This window comes from Phacochoerus africanus, chromosome 3, assembly GCF_016906955.1.
Source record: "Phacochoerus africanus isolate WHEZ1 chromosome 3, ROS_Pafr_v1, whole genome shotgun sequence".
Lineage (NCBI taxonomy): Eukaryota > Metazoa > Chordata > Mammalia > Artiodactyla > Suidae > Phacochoerus > Phacochoerus africanus.
Genome location: NC_062546.1, coordinates 112,473,331 through 112,496,066, shown reverse-complemented (window position 1 = coordinate 112,496,066; position 22,736 = coordinate 112,473,331). Strand labels below are relative to the sequence as shown.

Genomic DNA, 22,736 nt, shown 5'->3' with positions numbered 1-22,736 from the left:
AAAGTGAAATTAAAATGCAATACCATTTACAATTGCACCGAAGAAATTGAAATGTTTTAGAATAAACCTGCAAACATATGCACAGGATCTGAATGCTAAAACTACAAAATGCTAATGAATGACATTTTAAAAAAGACCAAAAAAATGGAGTCTTTCTGTATTCATGGATTAGAAGAATCATCAGAATAAAGATGTCCATTCTCCCCAAATTAATCTTTTGGTTTAACCCTGTCAGTCACAATGCTAGCAAGGTTGTTCATACACATAGGGTAGTTTAGTCTAATTTATATGAAAAAGAAAAACATCTAGAATAGTGTAAAAATCTTGAAAAAGAAGAAAGGGGGAGGAATTCCTATAGTCTCCATAATGCTGAATAGGCGGGCAAACTGACAGAAGGAGATTGGCAGAAGGATACACACATAGAAGAACTGCACAGAATAAAGAACCCAGAAATATATTCACATATATACAGTCGCCTCCCTTGAATTTTCGATGGTGATGCCAGAGCAGCTCAAATGCAAAAAAAAAAAAAAAAGCCTTTTCTAGAAACGGATTTGGATCAGCTACACAGCCCTAATCAAAGAGATAAACCTTGATCCGAGTCTCAAAATTTATACAAGAGCGTCTCAAGTGAACATACCATGACATGTAAATAAAACTGTAAGATTTAGGGAAAGAAAACACATAACATCTTCAGGAACTCTAGAGCTATACAGATTTCTTAGGCTGGATAGCCAAATTACCATTCCTAAAGGGAAAAGTTGATAAATTAGCTCTCATTAAAATTTAAAAATTCTCGCCAATGAGAGACCTTATAATGATGATGAAAGGACAAATTACAAACTGGGAGAAAATATGTGCAAAGCTCATATCTGGCAAAGGACTTAGAATACATGAACTGCGTAGAAAGCAGTGTGGAAAAACCAACAGATCCAGCTAGAAAACAGGTAAAAGACATTAACAGATATTTCACAAAAGGTGACAAATAAGTACATGAAACTCTATTCAACATTATTTGTCATCACAGAAATGTGAGTCAAAATTACACGAGATGAATTTCACATCTATCATAATGGCTAAAATTGAAAATTTAAATCCGTACAAAATGGCAAGGTGCAGCGAGTCTTTTATCTCTCATACATTGCCAATGGAAAGTTCACATGGTGCAGCCACTCTGGAAAATCGATTGGGAATCTCTTTCAGAAACAAACATACATTCACCATATGATCTGACAATGATTCCTAGGCACATAGTCCAGAGAAATCACAGCCACACAACAAATTGCACGTGAATTTTCACAGAAGCATTATTTTCAATCCCTAAAGATTTCGAAGAGCCAAAATCTTTCTCAACTGGTGAAGTGGGAGAACAACTAAACCTGGTGTTTCTTTGTGGAAAGTGGTCATGTAGGAATTAAGTAGATTTCACATGATTGAGACGTTCTCTTACTTTCAATTTCGCTAAGTTGTACTTTTCAAGGACGCTGTTCATCTAAACTATCAAATTCACTGGCATAAAATTCTTATAATACTCCAAAATGACATTTTCTTTTCTTTTTTTTTTTTGTCTTTTGTCTTTTTTGTTGTTGTTGCTATTTCTTGGGCCGCTCCCGCGGCATATGGAGGTTCCCAGGCTAGGGGTCCGATCGGAGCTGTAGCCACCAGCCTACGCCAGAGCCACAGCAACGCGGGATCCGAGTGGCGTCTGCAACCTACACCACAGCTCACGGCAACGCCGGATCCTTTAACCCACTGAGCAAGGCCAGGGACCGAACCTGCAACCTCATGGTTCCTAGTCGGATTCGTTAACCACTGCGCCATGACGGGAACTCCTTTTCTTTTTTTTTTTTTTTGTCAAAATGACATTTTATTTTCTGTATGACTAGGAATATCTCCTTTTGTCCCTAATATTGGTGGGGTTTGTTTCTGATCTAGACAAGTTTCACCCGGGTTACTGATTCTATTAGTCCTTCTAAATAACTAAATTCAGAGTTTCACTTGTGCCACCACTCTTTTTTTTTTTTGTCTTTTGTCTTTTTAGGGCTGCACCCATGGCATGTGGAGGTTCCCAGGTTAGGGATCAAATCAGAGCTACAGCTGCTGGCCTACGCCACAGCCACAGCAACGTGGGATCCAAGCCATGTCTGCAACCCACACCACAGCTCACAGCAATGCCGGATCCCTAACCCACTGAGCAAGGCCAGGGATTGAACCTGCATCCTCATGGATGCTTGTCAGATGGGTTTCCCCTGAGCCATGACCAGAACTCCCATTCTTTTTCTTCACTATCTCTTGGGTTTCTGAACTGATTGCATTATTGTCTTCCTCTACTAGGTTCTAACCCTTTAGAGAGTATCTCGGTTCATATTGGAAAACATGAATGTAATGGTCATGCTCCTTCATCCTTTCCTTGCTAGGTTTTAGGCTCTGAGGTGGAGAATGGGGGTGGAAAGAGTCTCTTACTCTGGAGCTTGATCTTTCCTCCTAAAACTGAGCCTTTCCATCTCAGCTGAATGCCTGGAGTTTTAGCAGGGCCACTGGACACTGCCTGGGCTGAAAATCCAACATCTCCCAGTACTCTTTCATTTTTAGTATTATCCCCATCTTACTTTCTACCTTTTGGTAGAGTCTTAACCCCCATATATGCAACCTAACTCTTAGGGAAACAAGGACAACTCCTCTCCCCTGAAAAAACCTGCATCCACAGGCCCTCTTTATCTCTGGTCCTGCGTCCTACAAGTTCCAGCTGCTTCAGCAGCCTTGAAATCCAAATGCTTAAAGAGTCCTGCTTGGTTCCACACTCAGACATATTATATCCCAAGCCAGAGGGCTTAGTTCAATGTGAGACCCACTTTCTGGGCTTGCTTTCTATCAGAGAGAAAATCCTGATCTGATTTTTAATTATCAAGTGCCTGAAAACACGTGCCTCGAGGATTCTGTCTGGCATTCTACTTGTGGAAGATGAGAAAGACAAATGTACCTGCTACCAAATTAAAAATTTCATTCTTTCCCAATTGCTACATCACAACAGAATCAGACTAATCACTCACCTTTGCCTCTTCCCAATTATCTATTCTGGCAAAATAAGTGTCTTGTACTAAAGCTAACTTTCTCACGTATTTTGGAAGGCAGCAATGCTCACCACTATACCACCAATGCTTTCTCACATATTTTGAATGTTTCTTGACTCCATTTTGCATTTGGGGATAGAATTCAAATTCCTATGTATCACGTGTAAGCCTATTCAGATTCTGTGGCCAATATGCTTTTGCAACTTCACTTTTCTATACTCTTTCTATAAAGTGGTTACCCCTGTTCCCTCCACGGCTCAGGTCCCATGGTACCTATGGTACCTCCATAGAAGCCACTAAACCTCTCCCTGTGTTTAGTGGCTTCTTAGACCTTTCCCAACTTTTTTCCCCCTTCTCAAACTCCTAGTAATACTTCCAGATAGTTTGCACGACCTTTTCAGGTAAGTGATTCCTGACTTCCCAATTTAAAAAGTAGTTATTCTATTCAATATGCTTTCATAGCAATTGCCACATTATATTTGGGTTTGTGATCAATCCGTTTACCCAATCAATCTGTGGTGTATAAAGCATTATTCTTCTTCCCACCAATGGCTCCTTCACCTCATAAAAATATCAATCTACCAACATAAAGTAAAATTTACCTTTATAAATGAAGAATCTGGATGCAATATCCCTGACTTGTTGTATGAATATACCAGGAAGCCAGAGTCTAAAAATGATCTAATCAACCAAAATAAGAATACTTCATGTAAGAGCATTAATAAAAATAACCTACAGAATGACGAGATTAAACAAATTTACTTTCCACTTGATAAGCTCAAATATGCAAAATATGCAAAAATTAATTGGATTTATTTCTCAATTATCTAGCTTTCTTTCTGATAGCATAGTATGTTTAGGAGAGAAAATAATAACCAGGATAACCAGATACCCCAGTGTGGGCACTGTCATGACACAGATTGATGTCTATAAATTCAGGAATTCCAGATTTCCATAGCAAAGTTTTCTTGTAGATTCAGCCATCAATACATCTCATGGTATAAATCTGTTAAAAGTCTGCTAACAAATAGCCATGGATTGATGAAAAAAAAACAAAAAATATGTGCTTATTTCATTAGTTTTGTTTTCATGAAGTAACATTATGTTTAAAAAAACAAGCAAACAAACAAACATACAAACAAAAAACCTCCAAAGTCCCAGGGTCTTAAAATGACAATGAACGTTTCTCACAAGGTTACTGCAGGTTCAGCTCCACACTGCCTCCATTCTGGGACCTAGGAAAAGGCATGGTCCCTCCATGACATAAGCTTTTTCCATAGCAGGAGGAGAAAAATGGTAGAAGCACATGAGAATTCTTGAAGCTTTTAATTAGAAGTGGGATTCTAGCGATTTGCCCAAATTTCATAACTTAAATTACTTCATTACTTAAATTATATCAGAAAAACCTGATATAAGAATGGTACGGAACTATACTCTTCTTACCAAAGAGATGGTGATTATCATGGAGAAATCTAACACCATTATTTATTATAGGTATGAGACAGGCTCAAACCTGGGACCTGGGACCCTTGGGACCCTTGGCTGCAGCTCTTGCACCAGGACCAATGTTCCCTGGAGCAACAGAATACAAAGAAACTCAAAATTCTGCAGGCATGAGCAGTCTGGGCAATTATGAACAATTAAGATATGAAAAGGCCACAAACCAATTGCTATTTCTGAGGTGCCAAGAGCAAAGGCAGGGGACTGTGTATGATCCCTAAACACAGCGCCACCAAGGGAATGGGCAGATCACCTATCTGTCCCCACCTTCATTCCATTTAAGGAACCAGCCCACCCTCCACAGAGAGGGAGCGAGGGAATCTGTTCCCTCCTGCCTCAGCACAAATCCCAATAAAGTCTTGCCTGAATGCCTTCTCTGGCCACTTATCAATTTCTATTGATTAAAGAGTCCAAGGACCCTAGTCCATAACAGGGAACACTGGAATTTCTCAATGATTCCAAACACCAAGAAAGCAGTTGAAGGGCAGAAGGGAAGAGAAACTAGAGCATTAAAGAGTACCCTTTTCACCACTGCTTTCCATTTCATATCTCCTCTCACTCTTTCTTTTTCTCCTACTGTGAAGAGAATTCTAGGCCTAGCCAACAAAGAGAACAAATACTGGTAAAACGCATATCAAAATTAAAGGTTTGATCATAATTACAGAAAAAACTACAATGTGGAGGACAGAGAAATAAGATCCAGGATGAAAGCATAGATTTCCCATAGAAGAAAAGTGGTGTAGGAATTTAAAACTAAAATAAAAAAATAAGGGACTATTGATACATCAGGGAGTATTGATGTAACACAAACACACACAAAACTCACCCACACAAAAATGTATTGGAACATTCACTAAATATAGACTATATCAAATTGCAAAAATTTACAGAAAATAAATATAACTCACAAGCTCTACACATTGCCAAAATGTTATTCAATTACAAGAACAAAAGAGACATGTGCAGATATGCACAGCATCGGAAAGCATGCCCTCTGTATATTCCACCTGAAAAAAATAATCTGAAAGTATCCTAACCAAACAATGCATGAGTCAGCATAAAGCTGCAATAAAAAAAGAAAAAGAAAAAAAAGAAGTCTTGCTGAAAGTTGGAAAATTCAATACCATTGTTAAAGAAACTGAAAGCAGTGGATGTACATTTAAAATTGACAAAGAATTTTTTTTTAAATCTATAGGAATATTACAGTAGCACTTCAGGATCTGAGAGACACAAGAGAGGAATCTGAGAACTTATAACAGAAAATATGAATATAATGATTACATGAAAATTTCATTTTTATAGCAATACATCCCCAAAACAAAGGGAGAAGATAATCAATAATCTAGGTGGCTTATTTACAACACAGAAGAGAGATAAAGTGTCAAACAAAATTCCCCCAAAATTAATTATCAGTGAAAATAACAACATCCATAACAGCAAAAAAGAAAGATAAAGCCATGGACTTGCTGTGACAATTAAATCAGTTACTACATGCAAATTGCCGGCAAAATGATATCTGCTCAATGAATGTCAGTTACTTTCGTTATCATCATCATCATCATCACCTTATTAACATTCATCCTTCTTGATCCAAACACTCATTTAGTGATGCTAAGTCTGTGAAACAGAATCTCTGTTACGTAAGAATACACAGATAAGGATGTTTATTCCAGGAGCCTATTGTGTCAATCCTTGGAACTAACCCCCTTACCTACCAGTATTATATACTATGGGATCTCATCTAGTAAAAATGGGTAAAAATATACCAATAGAGCAAGAAGGTAAATATCGTTACTAAACAACACCTGACACTTGCAGAACACTATTTCCATTAGTGCCAAAAGTTTTTTTCTTTCCTTTTTTTTTCCTTTTTCTTTTTTTTTTTTTTGGTAAGGTTCTGCATGTTTGACTTAAGGTAAAGATGGAATTTTGAATAGAAAATCATGGAATGATACACACAGGTTACTGATATTGGTTTCCTCACAGAGTGAAAACTGAAGAGATTAAAAATATACACTAGCAAAATGAGACAAAACTACCATGCAATCTCAAGTAAAATGCTTAAAAATCACATAATTATGTAAAATGACATGAAATGAACAAAATTCATTACGCACAAATAAAATTATTCCCTTAAGAGTTGTAATTGTAAATACATTTTAAGGCATTACAGTAAGTGATTTCACTTTCTGATATACTTTCATACTGATATCATGGAATTAGAATTTAGTTTGAATGACAGATTTATTCTAAAGATAAAGACTTTAAATTCTAGTCTGATATGAATCACAAAGAAGACACACCATGTTAAATAAATATAATATCTATGCTCTGGAATATTTAGGCTCTAAACCCAGGCTCAATTTAAGGTAGTAATTATAAAAATTTAAGACACTGTAAACAACCATATGAAAAGAATAGCCACTTACTGTTTTTCAAGATGGAGAGTGAACGTTTTCCTATTAATTTTGATGGCATAAGTGACCTATAGCAAAGTATTCAGAGAGAAAGTAATTAGGTATTTCAAATTCTTAAAAGTCAAAAGCCCTAATTTCTTAAAATATAGGTACTCTTCCATTTGTACTCAATACAGTTTGCATCATGAGTCTAAAAATTTTATATAGGTAGATAATTATAATTACAGAACTCTTTCTTCAATCTGGGAATGTGTTACAGATTTAGAATTAAATAAAATTAAGGGAATTCTAAAATCTATTTCAAAAGTAAGAGTGTTTTTCATTAGCAGTTAAGTATCATAATCAAATTGTAACTTAAAATGGTTACATTTAGAAATGCTGAGTAATCTTGAAATAAACTTGAATTTTATTATCTCTCCCTACTCTGCAGTTTCTAAAACCAATACTTTGAAAATTAAACCATATAGGGCAATCCCTTTTTTAATATTCAGGAAGTATCCACTAGTTGTTGGGAGAGCTACCTACAGTCTCCCCCCAACCCCTGTCTTCTAGGGCCAAGTGACCAGAGAAGGTCACCTCACACCAAGACACCAAGTTTTGCTGAGACAGCCCACGTTTCGTGAGAAGCCCCTTCATTCCAACTCCAGGTATTCTGATGGACCATGCCAGCTTCACACTTTGTTGAGCCTCAGTTCGGTCTTCCCCTCTCAACTCTGGCTTCCCCCTCTTTCTACCGCAGGGGCTCATTCCAAGGACAGATCCTAAGGAGCTGTCTTCACATAAATCTTCTCAGAGATTGAATCCCAAAGAACTGAAGTAGTGACAGCATCATAAAACATATGCCTTCTTTAAGCCATAGCATGTGGTTAATTCTTGAAAATGTTCTGCATTGGCAAAGAACATGACTTTTGTCATCAGGTACAGTTTTCTGTGTTTTAAGTCTTCTTGTATTCAATCTTCTATAAACTTGTAGCTAATGGAAAAAAGGTGTTGGCATCCTCCCCCACCATTACTGTGACATTGCTTCTTTCTCCTTGGAATCTGTACTTTTGGCTTTACATATGTTGGAGCTTTGTGGATGGGTGCAAACAGACTTAGTACGGTGATAGTTTCAGGATAAACTGGTCACTTTATCAAGAATAAGACGTCTTTTTTCCTAGAAGGGCTTCTGATTTTAAATTCTACTTTAGTATTTGTATGGCCATAACAGCTTGTGTTTGATACGTTCACTTCTTTATTTTTAACTCTTGATCCATTTTTATGTAACAAGGAGGGTTTTTAAACTTTAAAAAAAAATTCCTATTAATTTAGAGAAGCATTCTGAAGATAAAAAGCAAGTTGCAATTTCCAGGGATTTACTAGTGTAAAAATACCTCTAAATCTTATTTCACAGTGGGTTTCACAACTATATTTTTAGACATGCAAACTACATAGAAAACATATCAACTTAAGTACTGCTGTTTTAGTGTCCCTACTTCATCCTATTTTTTGCAGAATAAATCTTTCGTGTGAGGGCAAATCTGTATAATCTCCCTTCTCTAGTCTGCATATCAAGTAATGGCAGCGCCATATACACAATTAATCAAGGCAAAAAATTTATTGTCCTGTATTTCTTTACCTTGATTTTTTAATACTGTGAATCATGGAATACAATGAAAATAATAGGCATCCTATACTACTGCTCTGACCCTAAAATGAATGCTGTAAACATCTAAATTTAAGTAGGTATGATATTTGCTATAGTTTGCTTTTCTTGGTGATGTTATTGTTGCATAGATCCATTTAAATCACAATTGAGGCTGTACTCTTCTAAAGTGAGGTACTAGGTGTGCATTTGGTGAATACGTGTGTGTAAATGTGCAAGTGGTTTTCTGTAGTATTCTTCCTGGATACATGTACTTACTTCTAAAATATGCGGTGAAGTGATTTGATTTAATCATTTTTCTCATATCAAGATAGCCTTCAGGAGTGATTTGATTTACTCATTTTTCTCATATTAAGATAGGCTTCAGGGAGTTCTTGTTGTGACTCAGCGGGTTAAGAACCCTACATAGTATCTATGAGGATGTGGGTTGGATCCTTGGCCTTGCTCAGTAAGTTAAGGATCTGGCATTGCTGCAAGCTGCAGCCTAGGTTGCAGATGCAGCTAGGATCCAGTGTTGCTGTGGCTGTGGCATAGGCCGGCCAAACTTAAGAAAATAAAAAACAAGAAAAGCCAGGCAATTAAAAAAAATATACATGTGCATGTGTGTAGGCACATCTCTGAAACTTCATTCAAATTGACTGCCTTTGGAAAATGAGGTGGATAACACTTGGAAAATGAGGAAATGAGCAGACTCAACAACTCTCTGCACTGTCTAGTTATAATTTTCCCAAATATATGCTTTACTAATTTAATCAGATCAAAAATAACATTACTTTCATTTTTACTAAGATTTGTATGTGCACATGCATATATAAATAATAGCAGGAAGATATTCTTTATATATTGTCACTTTATATATTGTCATACTGTTACAAGGTGAATGTCAGAATGACCCCACTACCAAGGAATATATTTTTAAATGCACATCTTTTCTAGAAAAAAATATATTAGACTATATATGCCATTGGTATATACTGGCCACCCACTGGCCAGGAATTCTGGTATTTTTTTTTTCCTGAGTCACTGTTTTAAAATTGTTTTGTAATGTTTATCTATTACTTGGGTAAGGAACACAAAACAAAACACTTGCTCTCCCCTCAGACAAAATGTCACTTGAACATTCATTTAGAACACAAAATTCCATGAAGGGATGAACTGATTTGAGTCTTGCAGTCCAGTAAATATAGAACCCTCAAATTTTTAAAGTGATTTCTTAATTACATTCGTGTCTGAAGCCCTGCCGTCCTTGGTGTCTTTCACAATCTTCTGCGGCACTGTAATTTGCAGAAGTGATGTTACAGAGTCTGTGGTAAGGAAAACAGGTGTGAGTGTGAGAATTCCCCGCCATGGCAGCATCCTTACCCTTTTCTGTCCCATCAGGTCAGTCTTGGACCTTCCAAGCCCCTGCGCGCGTGTACACACATACACAGACACGCATGCGCGCACACCACAGAATCTTCCTCTGCGGGATTCCAGGAAGAGGCTGCTCTGGAAGTGGGAGTGTTATTACCCAACCATAGTCCAGAGACCTCAGGGCTGATGCTGGACCTCAGCCCTGAGTATGTGAAGAAGGGCTGTCCCCGGGATCCCTTCAGACTCCCTCCTTCCCCCACCAGTTAGAAGGCGGACGCCCGCTCCTTCCGGGCAGGGTCAGGAAGTGAGGGACAACCGTCCCAGGCGTGCTCTGAGCCCCCTGACCAGCAGGCCCAGCAGGACCCTGAAACTGGGCGGTCTCTGACCCGACCATGGTCTCCCCCCAAGCCTGGCCTGGGCTTCTGGGGCCAGGATGGCCACGCCGCCCCGCCTACGCGAAGGGGCACTGCGCCCGGCCCTCCTCCTGTCCTGCAGTGTCCTCACTTACGACGGCCGGCGGATGTCAGCTGGCCCAGCCCTGAGAGAATCAGCAGGACAGATAGCATTGCGTGGCCGGCCGGCCTCGCCATAGAGATGGCGGTTGACTGGAAACTGCAGCAGCTGGCTCGAGGGGCCTGAGGCTCTAGGTCCGGACTCTGGGGGCGGGGGGGTGGGGGTGGAAGCGGGGCTGGGAAGTGGGGGCAGGAGCGGAGTGGCGGGGGGCGGGGTTGCTGGGGATGTGGCTGTAGGTCCGGCCCCGCCCCAGCTTCCGTCCCGGATGCCCCAGCCTCAGGCTCCTGGCGCCCCCCAGAGGCCTGCTGCGTGTGACTGGCACAGGAGAGCCCTGCTTCCTGCCTAATTATGCTGTTTCCAAAAACTTGATGTTTTAACCCGTTCTGGGAGTAACCTAAGTTTTATAAAGAGCACTTTCTCCTCTGCATATAAGCCATTTGCTGGTGGAGGGCTTAGGGATATTAATAGTCCATATCATGGCCTTCTGGTGCGATGGCTGAATGTAATGGAGGAAGAAAATAAGAGTTCACTATATGTTTATTAGCGGGCAGTTGCCTATTTTAACAATATATACTGTCAGATGTCTTTTTTAAGTTTCAGGTCAAAACACACACACACACAAAGGAAACAGACCCTAAAAAATCAATTTTCAGGAGTTCCCGTCGTGGCGCAGTGGTTAAGGAATCCAACTAGGAACCATGAGGTTGCAGGTTCGGTCCCTGCCCTTGCTCAATGGGTTAACGATCCGGCGTTGCCGTGAGCTGTGGTGTAGGTTGCAGATGCGGCTCGGATCCCGCGTTGCTGTGGCTCTGGCTTAGGCTGGCGTCAACAGCTCCGATTAGACCCCTAGCCTGGGAATCTCCACATGCCGCGGGAGCTGCTCAAGAAATAGCAAAAAGACAAAAAAAAATCAATTTTCAACTCCTCTCTTATAAGTTTGTTTCTTAGAAAAAAATAATTTCCTCCCATTTGGGGTTTCCTTTTACTTTGTTAATATTCTGGGCATTAGCCAACATAATCAAAGGAAGATTCACGAAAAAAATATTTGCACACCAATATTCATCACAGCTTTATTCGCAAGAGCTGAAAGGTAGAAGCAACCATAAACATAAATAGATGAGCAAAATGTGGTTTATATATGCAATGGAACACCATTCAACCTTAAAAGAGAAGAAAATTCTGACACATGCTATTACATGGATGAACTTTGAGGACATTATGCTAAGTGAAATAAGCTAATAAAAAAACCAAACTTTATGAGTCCACTAACAAAAGGTACCTCATTAGTGATATTGCTAGGGACAGAAACTACAAATGGTGATTGTTACTATTTGGGAAAGGAAGAAATGGAGAGTTCTTGCTTAATGGGTATAGAATTTCCATTTTGCAAGATGGAGCGTTCAGGAGTTGTTTGGTAGTGATGTTTGCACAACAATGTGAATATACTAAGTAGCATGAAGCTTACATTTAAAAATGATTAAGATGGGGAAATTTATGTGTATTTAACATAAGTATAAAAAGTTATTATACTGGAGTTCTCTTGTGGTGCAGTGCGTTAAGGATCCAGTGATGTTGCTACTGAGGCTCTGGTTGCTGCTGTGGTGCAGGCTCAAACCCTGGCCAGAAACTTCCACAGGAGGATTCAAGTGTAGCAAAAAAAAAAAAATTCAACCAACCAAACAAAAAAGTTATAAAAAATTACATTTTGAGAAGCTCCCACTGTAGTGCAATGGGTTTATCTCTGTGGAGTTCAATACCTAGCCCTGCACAGGAACTTAAGGATCTGGAGCTACTGCAGCTTTGGCTTATCTCCAAGCTCTGCCTGGGATTTGATCCCTGCCTGGGAACTTTCATATTACATGCAGGTGCCCAGAAAAGAAAAGATAAGAGGAAGGAAGGAAGGAAGAAATTAATTTTGAAAAGCAACTTAAATTAGACAAGTCACCAGTCTGTATATTAAAACGTCAAAATTCTCTCTAGGTTAATTCTATTTCCTTTCAATGTGTGAACTCCACAGTTTGGGAAAAATTCCGGTTTAGCCTTTTATTTTGTCTTCCGAGGCCTGATGTGCCTTAATATGCCAAGGAAAGATTATTATGAAAGCAAAATTGTTAAAATGTCATTTACCTTAGGCTTAAAATAGCATGTATTTAATAAGTGTAGCAAATATTACATTAGTTTGAATTTGGGGCGCTGGTTAATGACCAGGACAATTTAAGATAATAAATTATTAGTATAATTATATTTACCCTTCATATTTTGCATACTCTTTCTTGCATGAATTTCTCATTTCATTTCACTTCATGATCAAAGTGACAAAAATTATGAAAAGGGGCAGAGCAATGTAGAAACTCAAAGTAAGCCAGTGCTCTGAGGCATATTGTAGGCTTTTTAAATAAAAACTATATTTAGAAAAGAAATGTAGAAATCAGTGGCTTATCACTGAATACTTGAATAAATTTATGTTTATTTCACTTTAATCACGTGTACACGTAAAACCATATACATGGAGTTCCCATTGTGGCTCAGCAGAAATGAACCCAACTAGTATCCATGAGGACACAGGTTCCATCTCTGCCCTCCCTCAGTGGGTTAAAGGATCGGACATTGCTATGAGCTGTCGTGTAAGTCGAGGATGTGGCTCGGATCCTATTTTACTAGGGTGGTGGTGTAGGCCAGCAGCTGCAGCTCTGATTCAACTCTCCTGGCTTAGGAACTTCCTATGTCACAGGTGTGGCCCTAAAAAGACAAAAAAAAAAAAAGGTTTATATGTAAATTGGAGGTTTCCACACCTTGGTGAAAAGCGAGACAGATGTCAGAGCCCTTGGCTAACCTCTTATCAGATATGTCCATGTGTTGGGTGTTCCACAGATACACAAGCTACTGTCTGTCACAGGGCAAGCTCAGTGCTGGCTTCCAGGCTGGGTGCAGCCACCACTCTCTCTCTGGGACCCAGGCCTCCCAGTCCACTCTCCCTCGTGAGGGTGAAGTCATCCCGACCTCTCAAATTCTTAGCCTCTTGAACACCCTCAGTTCTCGTCCCAGGAGGCTCCTACTGGGTGAAGGGCTTTTCTGTTCCCCTCTGTACTGAACACATGGTGGGTAAAAGAGAGACCATTCCAGCACCACTGGCTCCAATTGGCAATTTAAAAATGATCATCACACCCCAGAGGATGTCACAATTCCACATTTCAAAATTCTCCTCAGTTTTGCCCAAAGGAGGTCATTCCCTGACCAACAAAAGCCCAAGGGTTATTCTGCAAGCACTTCAAAATCCTAGTCAAACACCCTTTAGAATACTAAAAGCCAAGATGAAATATTTTCATTGCGAGCCATTTTTTTCCTTTTTAAATATAAAATACCACCACCACAGAACAAAAACCAGTATCCTTATTGCATGCAAAAGTGAAAGCTAAAGTTGTGGGTTTTTTTTTTTAATTATTTCATAAAATCCAGCCAGATTAGTCCTTTCTACCACTCAGTGTGTTTTTGAGCATGGAAGAAAAAAAAATCCCTTCTAGGGACTTTGCTTTTCTACTTTTCTAATTAATTTATATAACATGTTGTAAATGGTCAATTCTGGGTCAATGTCAAGGCAGCTTAACAGAACAGAATCCAACTATCCATATCACTTGCAGTGGTCACTGGCAAGTCTGGAATTTATGTTGCATAAGAACTCCTGGCATACTCATTCCAGGGCTACTTCCTACTACTATGAATTTACCTAATACTGCTTTGGGGTTACTATGGCAGAACCCAATATCCCTGAGCACCAAGAAAACCAGATCCCTTGCCTTCCATGTAGGCTGTGTGATGAGCCTATTGCAGGAGCTGCACCCAAAGAACTGCAGGTCCACAGGTGTCCCCTGCATGGCCAGCATGGAGCCAGTGTCAATGCCCAGGGAACCAAGGTAGGATACAAAATGAAAAGGTACACCATTATTAGGTGCAATAACTCTTCCTGGAAAAGTACATGTTACACAGGCTTCTTCACTTCCACTTGGCAGAATAAAATCCAAGCTTCCTGGCTCTTTACCCTAAGTGAGGCAGGTGGTAGTAGGTATAGATGACTTCACAGGTGAGGCTAAGAGAATTTGTTATCTCTGAGACAGACTGAGTTCCAGAGGAGGCAGTATGATTGCAATGAGCCCAGGTGCTGGACTAGAATCTGGGGTCACTTATCTTCCATTCTGTTTCACAATCAGAAGAAGACATTTTTTTTTTGGGGGGGGGAAGTGCTGGCCCATGGCATGTAGAAATTCCCTGGGCCGGGGGTCAAATCTGTGTCATAGCAACAACACAAGCCACAGCAATGACAATGCTGGATCCTTAACCCACTAAGCCACCAGGGAACTCCAGAAGAAAACACTTTTTTATCACACTATTTGGCCATTTTATTTCAAAACAAACAATCATGGAGATATTCAGTTGTCTTATCTCACTTTATAGCATTATTACTGGACGCTGAAAGCATTATGCATTGTCCCTTTTTATCCTTACAACAAGGACAGGAGGTAGACCCCATGCTGCATGTTTTTTCAGATGAGAACCCCAAGGTTCCATACCTGAATTGAAGCCAGGTTGTAAAACTAATGCTCTGAGCTGGGCTCTTCCCTGTCTCTATGATGCTTCTTCAAAGTGGCTACTTCATCCAAGACTGACCATCATCATCCTGTGTTTTCTCTAAAATCCAGTCCATATATTCTGTAACTTTGGTGTAGACTCCTGGTTGTTCACGGCGGGCACAGCCTTCACCCCAACTGGTGATGCCCACCAAATGCCATATTCCATTGTATTTACAAACCAAGGGACCCCCTGAATCACCCTGTGTCACAGTGGGTGGAAAAATAAAATGATAGAAGGTTACAACATATGTGCCTTTAAAATTCTATAGTCACACCACATGCACCACATACAAACAATTTCTTTCTTTCTTTTTTTATTTTTACTAATTTTTTTATTTTTTTAGGGCCACAGGTGCGGCATTTGGAAGTTCCCAGGCTAGGAGCTAAATCGGAACTGTAGCTGCCGGCCTGCGCCACAGCCACAGCAACTCCCAGATCTGAGCTGCATCTGCAACCTACACCACAGCTAACGGCAATGCTGGATCCTTAACCCACTGAGGGAGGCCAGGGATGGAACCCACATCCTCATGGATACTAGTTGGGTTCGTCTCCACTGAATCATGACAGGAACTCCTACAAACAATTTCTTATAGTTTTTCAGATATCTCATGTGCCTCATTAGCTGTCGGATGTGGTGAAAATAACTTAATTCAATAGTACATGGTTGCACTTTTTCCAACAAAGAAATTTTGACATTATAATTCCAAAAAGTAATGCTCTTACATTTTAGCACAATTATTGTATTACAACTGTCTTCCTCTAAATACAGCATGCTCCTGCAAAGATTGTGGTATATATAATACATAAAAATTATATGTGATCTAAACAATATATAATATATAAAATTATATTACAGTGTATTTACTTAGTCAAAAGTGACTTATGAAATTATAAGATCATTTGGCTCTGAATTTTTTAAAAGGCTATAGTGAAACAATATATCTTGAAATGATTTTTCTCAAGTGCCCTATTGTTTGTTTTTCATAATCAAGTGCATTACCTTACAAGCATCTTTTCCTCCTTCTTTATAGCCAGCACAGATCATCTGTTTGGATATTTTATGATCTCTGTAACTTTTCTGGCATTCTTCATTTGATACCAAAGGAATATTTACCTTCTGTAGGATATTCTGGATTTTACCTATAAGGTAAATAGTATGTAATTTCAGAAGGAGGCAATACAATAAATATGGAAATAAGACTAAAGTCTTGAAATGAATAAGAATGATGAACTTTTTGATAAGGTCATTTCTTCAGCCAAAAATTGTAAGGGTGAGAATGTAGAGTTACACAAAAACATGGAGAGGAAAGGGTGAGCCCTGCCTTAACACCCTAGACCTGGCTAAGAACCAGCTCTCATTTGCTCTACCATCTTTCTCATCTCTATAAAATCTCTCCAATTTCCTTTCATCACCTATAATCCAAAAGCCTAGCAGTTTTTATCTTTCAGTCTTTATTCAGTCTTACATTCAATATGATCCCTTTGAATATATTTTTTTTAATGAAAAGCCATCGTATGGAATGAGAAAACATATTTGCAACTGTATATCTAATAAAGGGTTAATTTCCAAAATATTTAAAGAACAATAGTAAAAACAAAAACAACCCCACAAATAATCAAATTTTTATTTTTAATTTATTTAGAAATTTTTTTTTGGTCTCACCCACATCATATAGAAGTTCCCAGGCCAGGACTTGGACCTGTGCCACAGCAGCAACCCGAGCCACTACAGTGACAACACCAGATCCTTAACCTGCTGAGCCACCAGAGAACTCCAATAATCCAATTTTTAAATGGGCAAAGGACCCAAAGAGACATTTTTTCAAAGAAGATAATTAATGACCAAAAGGAACATGAAAAGATAACTCAACATCAGTAATCACAGGGGAAATGAAAACCAAAACCACAGGGAGATATGAGCTCACAGATCGGAATGGCCATTATCAAAAAGGGGGAAAATAACAAATGCTGGTGAAGATATGAAGAAAAGGGAATAATAAATAATCATATGGGGAGTTCCGGTCGTGGCTCAGTGGTAACGAACCCGACCAGTATCCCATGAGGATCCCTGGCCTTGCTCATTGTGTTAGGTTAAGGATCCCACGTTGCTGTGGCTGTGGTGTAGGCCGGCAGCTATATCTCTGATTTGACCCTTGGCCTGGGAACTTCCATATGCTGCACATGCAGACCTAAAAAGCAAAAAAATTAATTAAATGTGTATTACTGTGTCACATTTAAAAGCATTTTGATAAAGTACTGTGATTTTAGTGCTTCCCTTTGTAATCCTATGTTTTTTATTTAAGGATTTAAAAGCAAAAAAAAATAAATAAATAAAAGCACAATTAAAGAAGTGATTCATAGGCTTCATCAGATTTCAGGAAGCATGCATAAAAAGAAAAGAAGATTAAAATCCTGCCAGAAAGAGAGATGGTGTGCCTGCCTAGACTCCCTGTCATTAATATCAAGGGAGAACAGTGCTTTGAAAGATGGAGACTCCATTCATTCTGAGGGCAGGACAGCTTTGAGTGGGCTCATTAGCCCTATATGGGGCCAATCCTGTATTAAAGGCAAACTAGTGATCTTTATTGTAAAGTAAGATGCTTAAGAGATTATTATCTTTTACATTTTTCCAAGCCCGAGCAAAAATCCATCTTCTCAAAAATCACTGAATGAATATTTCAGAATGAATAGTTTGGAAAAAATCGTGAGTTTGGATATAATTGTAGACAGAGCCCAATGAAGTGGATCCACTCCCTGTACTTTAACAGAGAAGATGAGCTTTGAAAACAACATTTAAAATGTCATGCTGTACCTTTTTCCTCCGTGAAGCCCCATCCAGTTACCCAGCAGTTGGTATAAACTACATTTGTATCATCTTTGGAAGGTAGGCATATTGGCTTTTGGAAATCTGAAAGGTAATTTTAAAATGAAAATGTGGCTAATGTTATGGATATTGACTTAACAAATAAATACTTTTATCGTATTCTATTTCTATAGAGTAGCACCAAGTAGAATAAGACTTTTGCTTTTCTGCTCAATATTTATTTATTTATTTATTTTCCTTTGTTCCTGCTTAATTTCTTTTCTTTTTTTTTTTTTTTTGGTATCTCTTGGGCCGCTCCCGCGGCATATGGAGGTTCCCAGGCTAGGGATCGAATCAGAGCTGTAGTCTCCGGCCTACACCAGAGCCACAGCAACGCGGGATCCGAGCCACCTCTGCAACCTACACCACAGCTCACGGCAACGCTGGATCGTTAACCCACTGAGCAAGGCCAGGGACCGAACCTTCAACCTCATGGTTCCTAGTCGGATTCGTTAACCACTGCGCCACGACGGGAACTCCTGTTTCTGCTTAATATCTAAGGTGAACGATTGAAGAAATTTTCTCACTATCAGAGTCATTTTTGGTGTTAAATTTTCTGGATTTAACCCAAACTCAGTACCCCAATTTACTGTCAAAAACACTTAGGAGTTTTTGGGTCTTATTCTGAGTGTGGTTCTCTTAGTAGTAATAGCAAAGGGTCCACCCTGTTTCAGGCATGAGTTTTACATGCTGTTAACTTATGAGCTGATTTAAATAGTATAACAATCCTATGGGGTAATCAGAGGTGCAAAGAGGTAAAAGCATCTAACCTGAGCTCACAGAATCATTAGAAGATGCAACAGGCATTCAGAAACTATGGAGCATTGTATTTCCAACCTGAGTACTAATGCCTTCCCAGAATTTCCTTCTGCAAGTCTCTTCTCTACTCAAGGTACACCTGGAAGTTAATAACTGACTCTGCTTGCCCTCATATATTCCTAATATGCCTAAGCCAAAGGCAATGCTAATTTGGCTACTCTTGTCAAAAGGACCCATTCTTCCTAGATGGCAAAGACACTTCCTATGTCTGTTATTTTAATAGTGTTTATGAAGCTATATTCCTTCCTGGAAGAACTAATTAACATATCTTGGTTTTTAAGTACAAGAGATTTTTATGTCAAGTTGTAGGTCTTATCTTTCCTGGCAACAGTCGCCTTTCCTGCCATGCTGTTAACCGGAAAATAAAGACAATCTCTCTAGACTCTGACCTCTTACTCAAACTGATGCAAAAGTTTAAACCAACACAATTTAGCTGTACATTTCTCCTAAAATATGCTACGTACCAGTATAATTCAAAGGAGTCTCAAGTTTTAGTAAGGCAATATCATGACCACTTTCAAAGGTTTTATAATTTTGGTGAATAATAATCTCTTTTACTTGTGAGAAAGGTGTTTCTTTTGTTATCTCTGATATATTTAAAATGCCACCATAAATGCGCCAAATATCCGGCAGGGAAAGCCTAGGAGGGAAAAATAAATACTAATTTGAAACAAGAAAGAATGGTCTTTGATATTGGTCCTTCTTCCTTTCCACTGACCTTTCAAAACAGCACTGGGAAGAAAATACTCCATATAAGATACGTTTACATACCTAATTTATCCTCCTGGCAATTTATCACCAACAGCAGCAGTGCTAAATCTCTGAAGATTTAGTTTAAAATACTGGAAAATGTACATTTATGCACTTATGTCCTATCTACTATAAGTGAAAATAAAAGAATGTTACTCTCTCTGAGAGAAACTGTGTTCCAGAGATGTCTAGCAATTTATCTTGGAAAAATCACTGTCAGTTCACCAAACTGAAAGCCATTGCTTCCATGAAATTCAGAACTGGCAAGAAGGAATAACTTTATACAAGCCCCTCTGTAACCAGATTAGGGGGTATGGGGTCCCAGAGAAAGAGAACCAGGCATGGTTTTCTTGACCTAAGAGAAGCCATTTTTGAGCTAATCCATTTTGTGATCTAAGTCTGGCACAATCCTTGGCCTTGAACAAGTCTCGGTAATTAACGATCTTAAAGGAACAAAAGAATGTAGAAACAAATGACTGTTACAGGCAAGAGAAGTAGCAATAGCAAAGATGATAAACAGTGGTAAGTGCTCTCAGTTCTCTTTCAATGGTGAAGATTAGCCTGAAGCCTTCAACTACAAGATCAACTGGAAACCAAGGGAGGATGATGTGGACCTTTTCTGACCCTCCTGACTTCAAACAATGAAAGCTTGTACTCTATCACCCAAGCTCCTTCATGAATATGCATGTGTCCTTAGCTTAAAATGTGCCCAGTTTTGATGTTTGGGAAAAACTGCATTGGGAAAGATTCCCAGTGTCCTTCTAACTTGCTACAAATAATAAATCCTTCCTTCTCCCACTCTTTAGTTTGATTGTGTCTTTTCACTCAACACCCACCAAGAGGTGAACCCAGTTTTCGGGTAGTATCTATAATAGGGCAAGTGAAGGGAACTTCAGTGCTATTTAATCTATATCTATATTTTGGGAAAATTCTTTAAATAGGAATGTGTACAAAATAAATATAAAACTATTGTCTAAAGCAAAGTCTTATTTTGTGCAAAGATCTAGAAATTTTTATTATCAATTTAGTGGTGCTAGACATACTGGCACCAAACTCTGGAGGAAATAAGGATGATACCATATGCAAGGTGGCTTGCTTTCAGTTAAATCACAGTGTTTTCCATGTATGTTATTTCTTATAAATTCATAATACAGAAACTTCAAGAAAGAAAATTCTTAACTTGAATTGGTACAACCACTATGGAAAACAGTATGGTGGTCCTTCAAAAAGTTAAATGTAGAACTAATATATGATCCAGGAATTCCACTTCCAGTATAAATCCAAAGGAAACAAAATCAGTATCTTGAAGAGGTATCTGCATCTTCTTGTTCAGAACAGCATTATTTACAACTACTAAGACATGGAAACTACCTGAGTGTCCACTGACAAATGAATGGATTAAAAAAATGGGATTATATATATATATATATATATATATATATATTATACATATGTGTATATATATACATGTTTTTTTAATTTCATATATATAATATATATTTTTATATATCTATAATGGAATACTATTCAGCCATAAAAAAGAAGGCAATCTTACCATTGCAACAACATGGATGAAACTTGAGGGTGTTATGCTTAATGAAATAAGTCAGACAGACAAAAAACAAATACCATATAATCTCACTTATACGTGGAATTTAAAAAACCAAACTCAAGGAAACAGAGAGGAGATTCGTGATTGTCTCAGGGCATGGGGCGTGGGATGGGAAATGGGTAGAGATGGTCAAAGGATACCAGCTTCTAGTTCTATGAGAAATACGTTCTGGGGATGTAATGTCCGTTGCAGCATGGTGACTGTATTTAACAATAATGTATTCTGTATTTGAAAGATGTTAAGAGGGTAAATCTTCGAAGTTCCTACCACCAAAAGGAATGTACCTTTGTGAGGTGATGGATGTGTTAACTATCCTTACTGTTAACCCCTTATTTGCAGTATATACATATATCAAATCATGACTTTGTACATCTTACATTTACACAGTGTTGTAAGTCAATGATAGCTCAGTAAGGTTGGAAAAATGGGTGAACATCCTTGGTCCCACATTGGGGTGCATTCAGTGAAAAGGTGCCCTAGAGTTTCCCTTCACAGTGTCTTTCCTTCCAAGCCAACAGCCTTCCGCTTAGCAAAGCCACTTGCAGAAAAGCCCTCACCGGGGGCCCAGCTGCCATGAAGCAGCCTCAGATGAGCCTTGCCCTGCCCACTGTGCTACTGACTGCTGTATTTCCTGAGCAGTATCCTCAGTCCTGGTGCAGATACAGCAACCAAGCCCCACCCTTTTAGACAGGGGAAGAGGGGAAATTTTACAAAAGCAAAAATTCTTTTGGAAAGAGATCAAGTGTCTTTTATTTTAGGGCTATTAGCGCTTATTCATATGCTTTGTCCATTTTTACATCTCTTATTTAATCAGTGCTTTCATTTTTTGAGAAATTTTCACATGCCAGGGATATTAGCTAAGCATTTTAAGTGTGTCACTTAATTCTTCCAATAACGTTATAAATTAGATACTCTTCTTACTCATATTTTACAGATAGGAAAATTAAGCTCAGAGCATTTACAAATTATTGCTCAAAGTTATTCCTAACTCTAACTAGTGGCAGAGCTGTGACTCAAACCCCATTCCAACCAACTACCTAGTCTAAGTGGTTTAAAACTTTATAACCCTATCATATGTGCCATGTGTGTGATGAAGTAGAAATATTATATCAGATTATATTTTTGTTTTGATGAGCCCGGTGGTTTAGCATTCAGGCCCTACTAGTTGTTCAACATTTTGAATATCACCTCTACTCTAAAATGTCTTTTATTTTTAAAAAATAGAATAAACTTCTATTAACAAACTGACACTGATGGTGAAATAGATTATAGCATCTTCAAACAAAGAGGCAAGACCCCAAATAAGATGTAGCCAAATCTTACCCATCAAAGCAATGGGCAGCAGTTAGGACCCACTGGTGTCCAATGATTGACCCTCCACACAGGTGGTTTTGAGCTCTGAGCTTCGCCTGCAAGCTGACTTGCCAGGGCCATTCTCCCAAAAAAGAGTCGGTTCCTCCAACAATGCGTGTGTTTGCTTTTGTTGCACAGGCTGAAAAGAGAGCATTGAAGTTAATGGCTGGAATCAGAAATGAATCCTCTTCAGGTGAGGAAAACAAGACCCACAA

At 38.8% G+C, this 22,736-nt stretch overlaps 2 protein-coding genes across 4 annotated transcripts in view; both read right to left on the bottom strand.

Annotated features, from left to right (window-relative positions):
- The window catches only part of LOC125123135 (A disintegrin and metallopeptidase domain 3-like), a 93,850-nt gene extending 83,206 nt beyond the window's left edge, over positions 1–10,644 (bottom strand). The window contains exons 1-4 of one of the 2 annotated variants that reach the window (XM_047772415.1): positions 10,495–10,644; positions 9,855–9,937; positions 7,001–7,056; positions 3,674–3,752 (exon numbers count right to left, since the gene is read on the bottom strand). In XM_047772415.1, the coding sequence (XP_047628371.1) occupies positions 3,674–3,752; positions 7,001–7,056; positions 9,855–9,937; positions 10,495–10,576 (300 nt within the window). In that variant the 5' untranslated portion in view covers positions 10,577–10,644. The remainder of the gene's footprint in view (positions 1–3,673; positions 3,753–7,000; positions 7,057–9,854; positions 9,938–10,494) is intronic. The other variant, XM_047772414.1, reaches the window with a different exon arrangement.
- A 4,224-nt stretch (positions 10,645–14,868) lies between these two features.
- KLKB1 (kallikrein B1) overlaps positions 14,869–22,736 on the bottom strand; it is a 28,652-nt gene continuing 20,784 nt past the window's right edge. The window contains exons 11-15 of one of the 2 annotated variants that reach the window (XM_047770416.1): positions 22,492–22,660; positions 19,271–19,446; positions 17,937–18,032; positions 16,125–16,264; positions 14,869–15,324 (exon numbers count right to left, since the gene is read on the bottom strand). In XM_047770416.1, coding sequence (XP_047626372.1) covers positions 15,142–15,324; positions 16,125–16,264; positions 17,937–18,032; positions 19,271–19,446; positions 22,492–22,660 — 764 coding nt within the window. In that variant the 3' untranslated portion in view covers positions 14,869–15,141. The remainder of the gene's footprint in view (positions 15,325–16,124; positions 16,265–17,936; positions 18,033–19,270; positions 19,447–22,491; positions 22,661–22,736) is intronic. The other variant, XM_047770417.1, reaches the window with a different exon arrangement.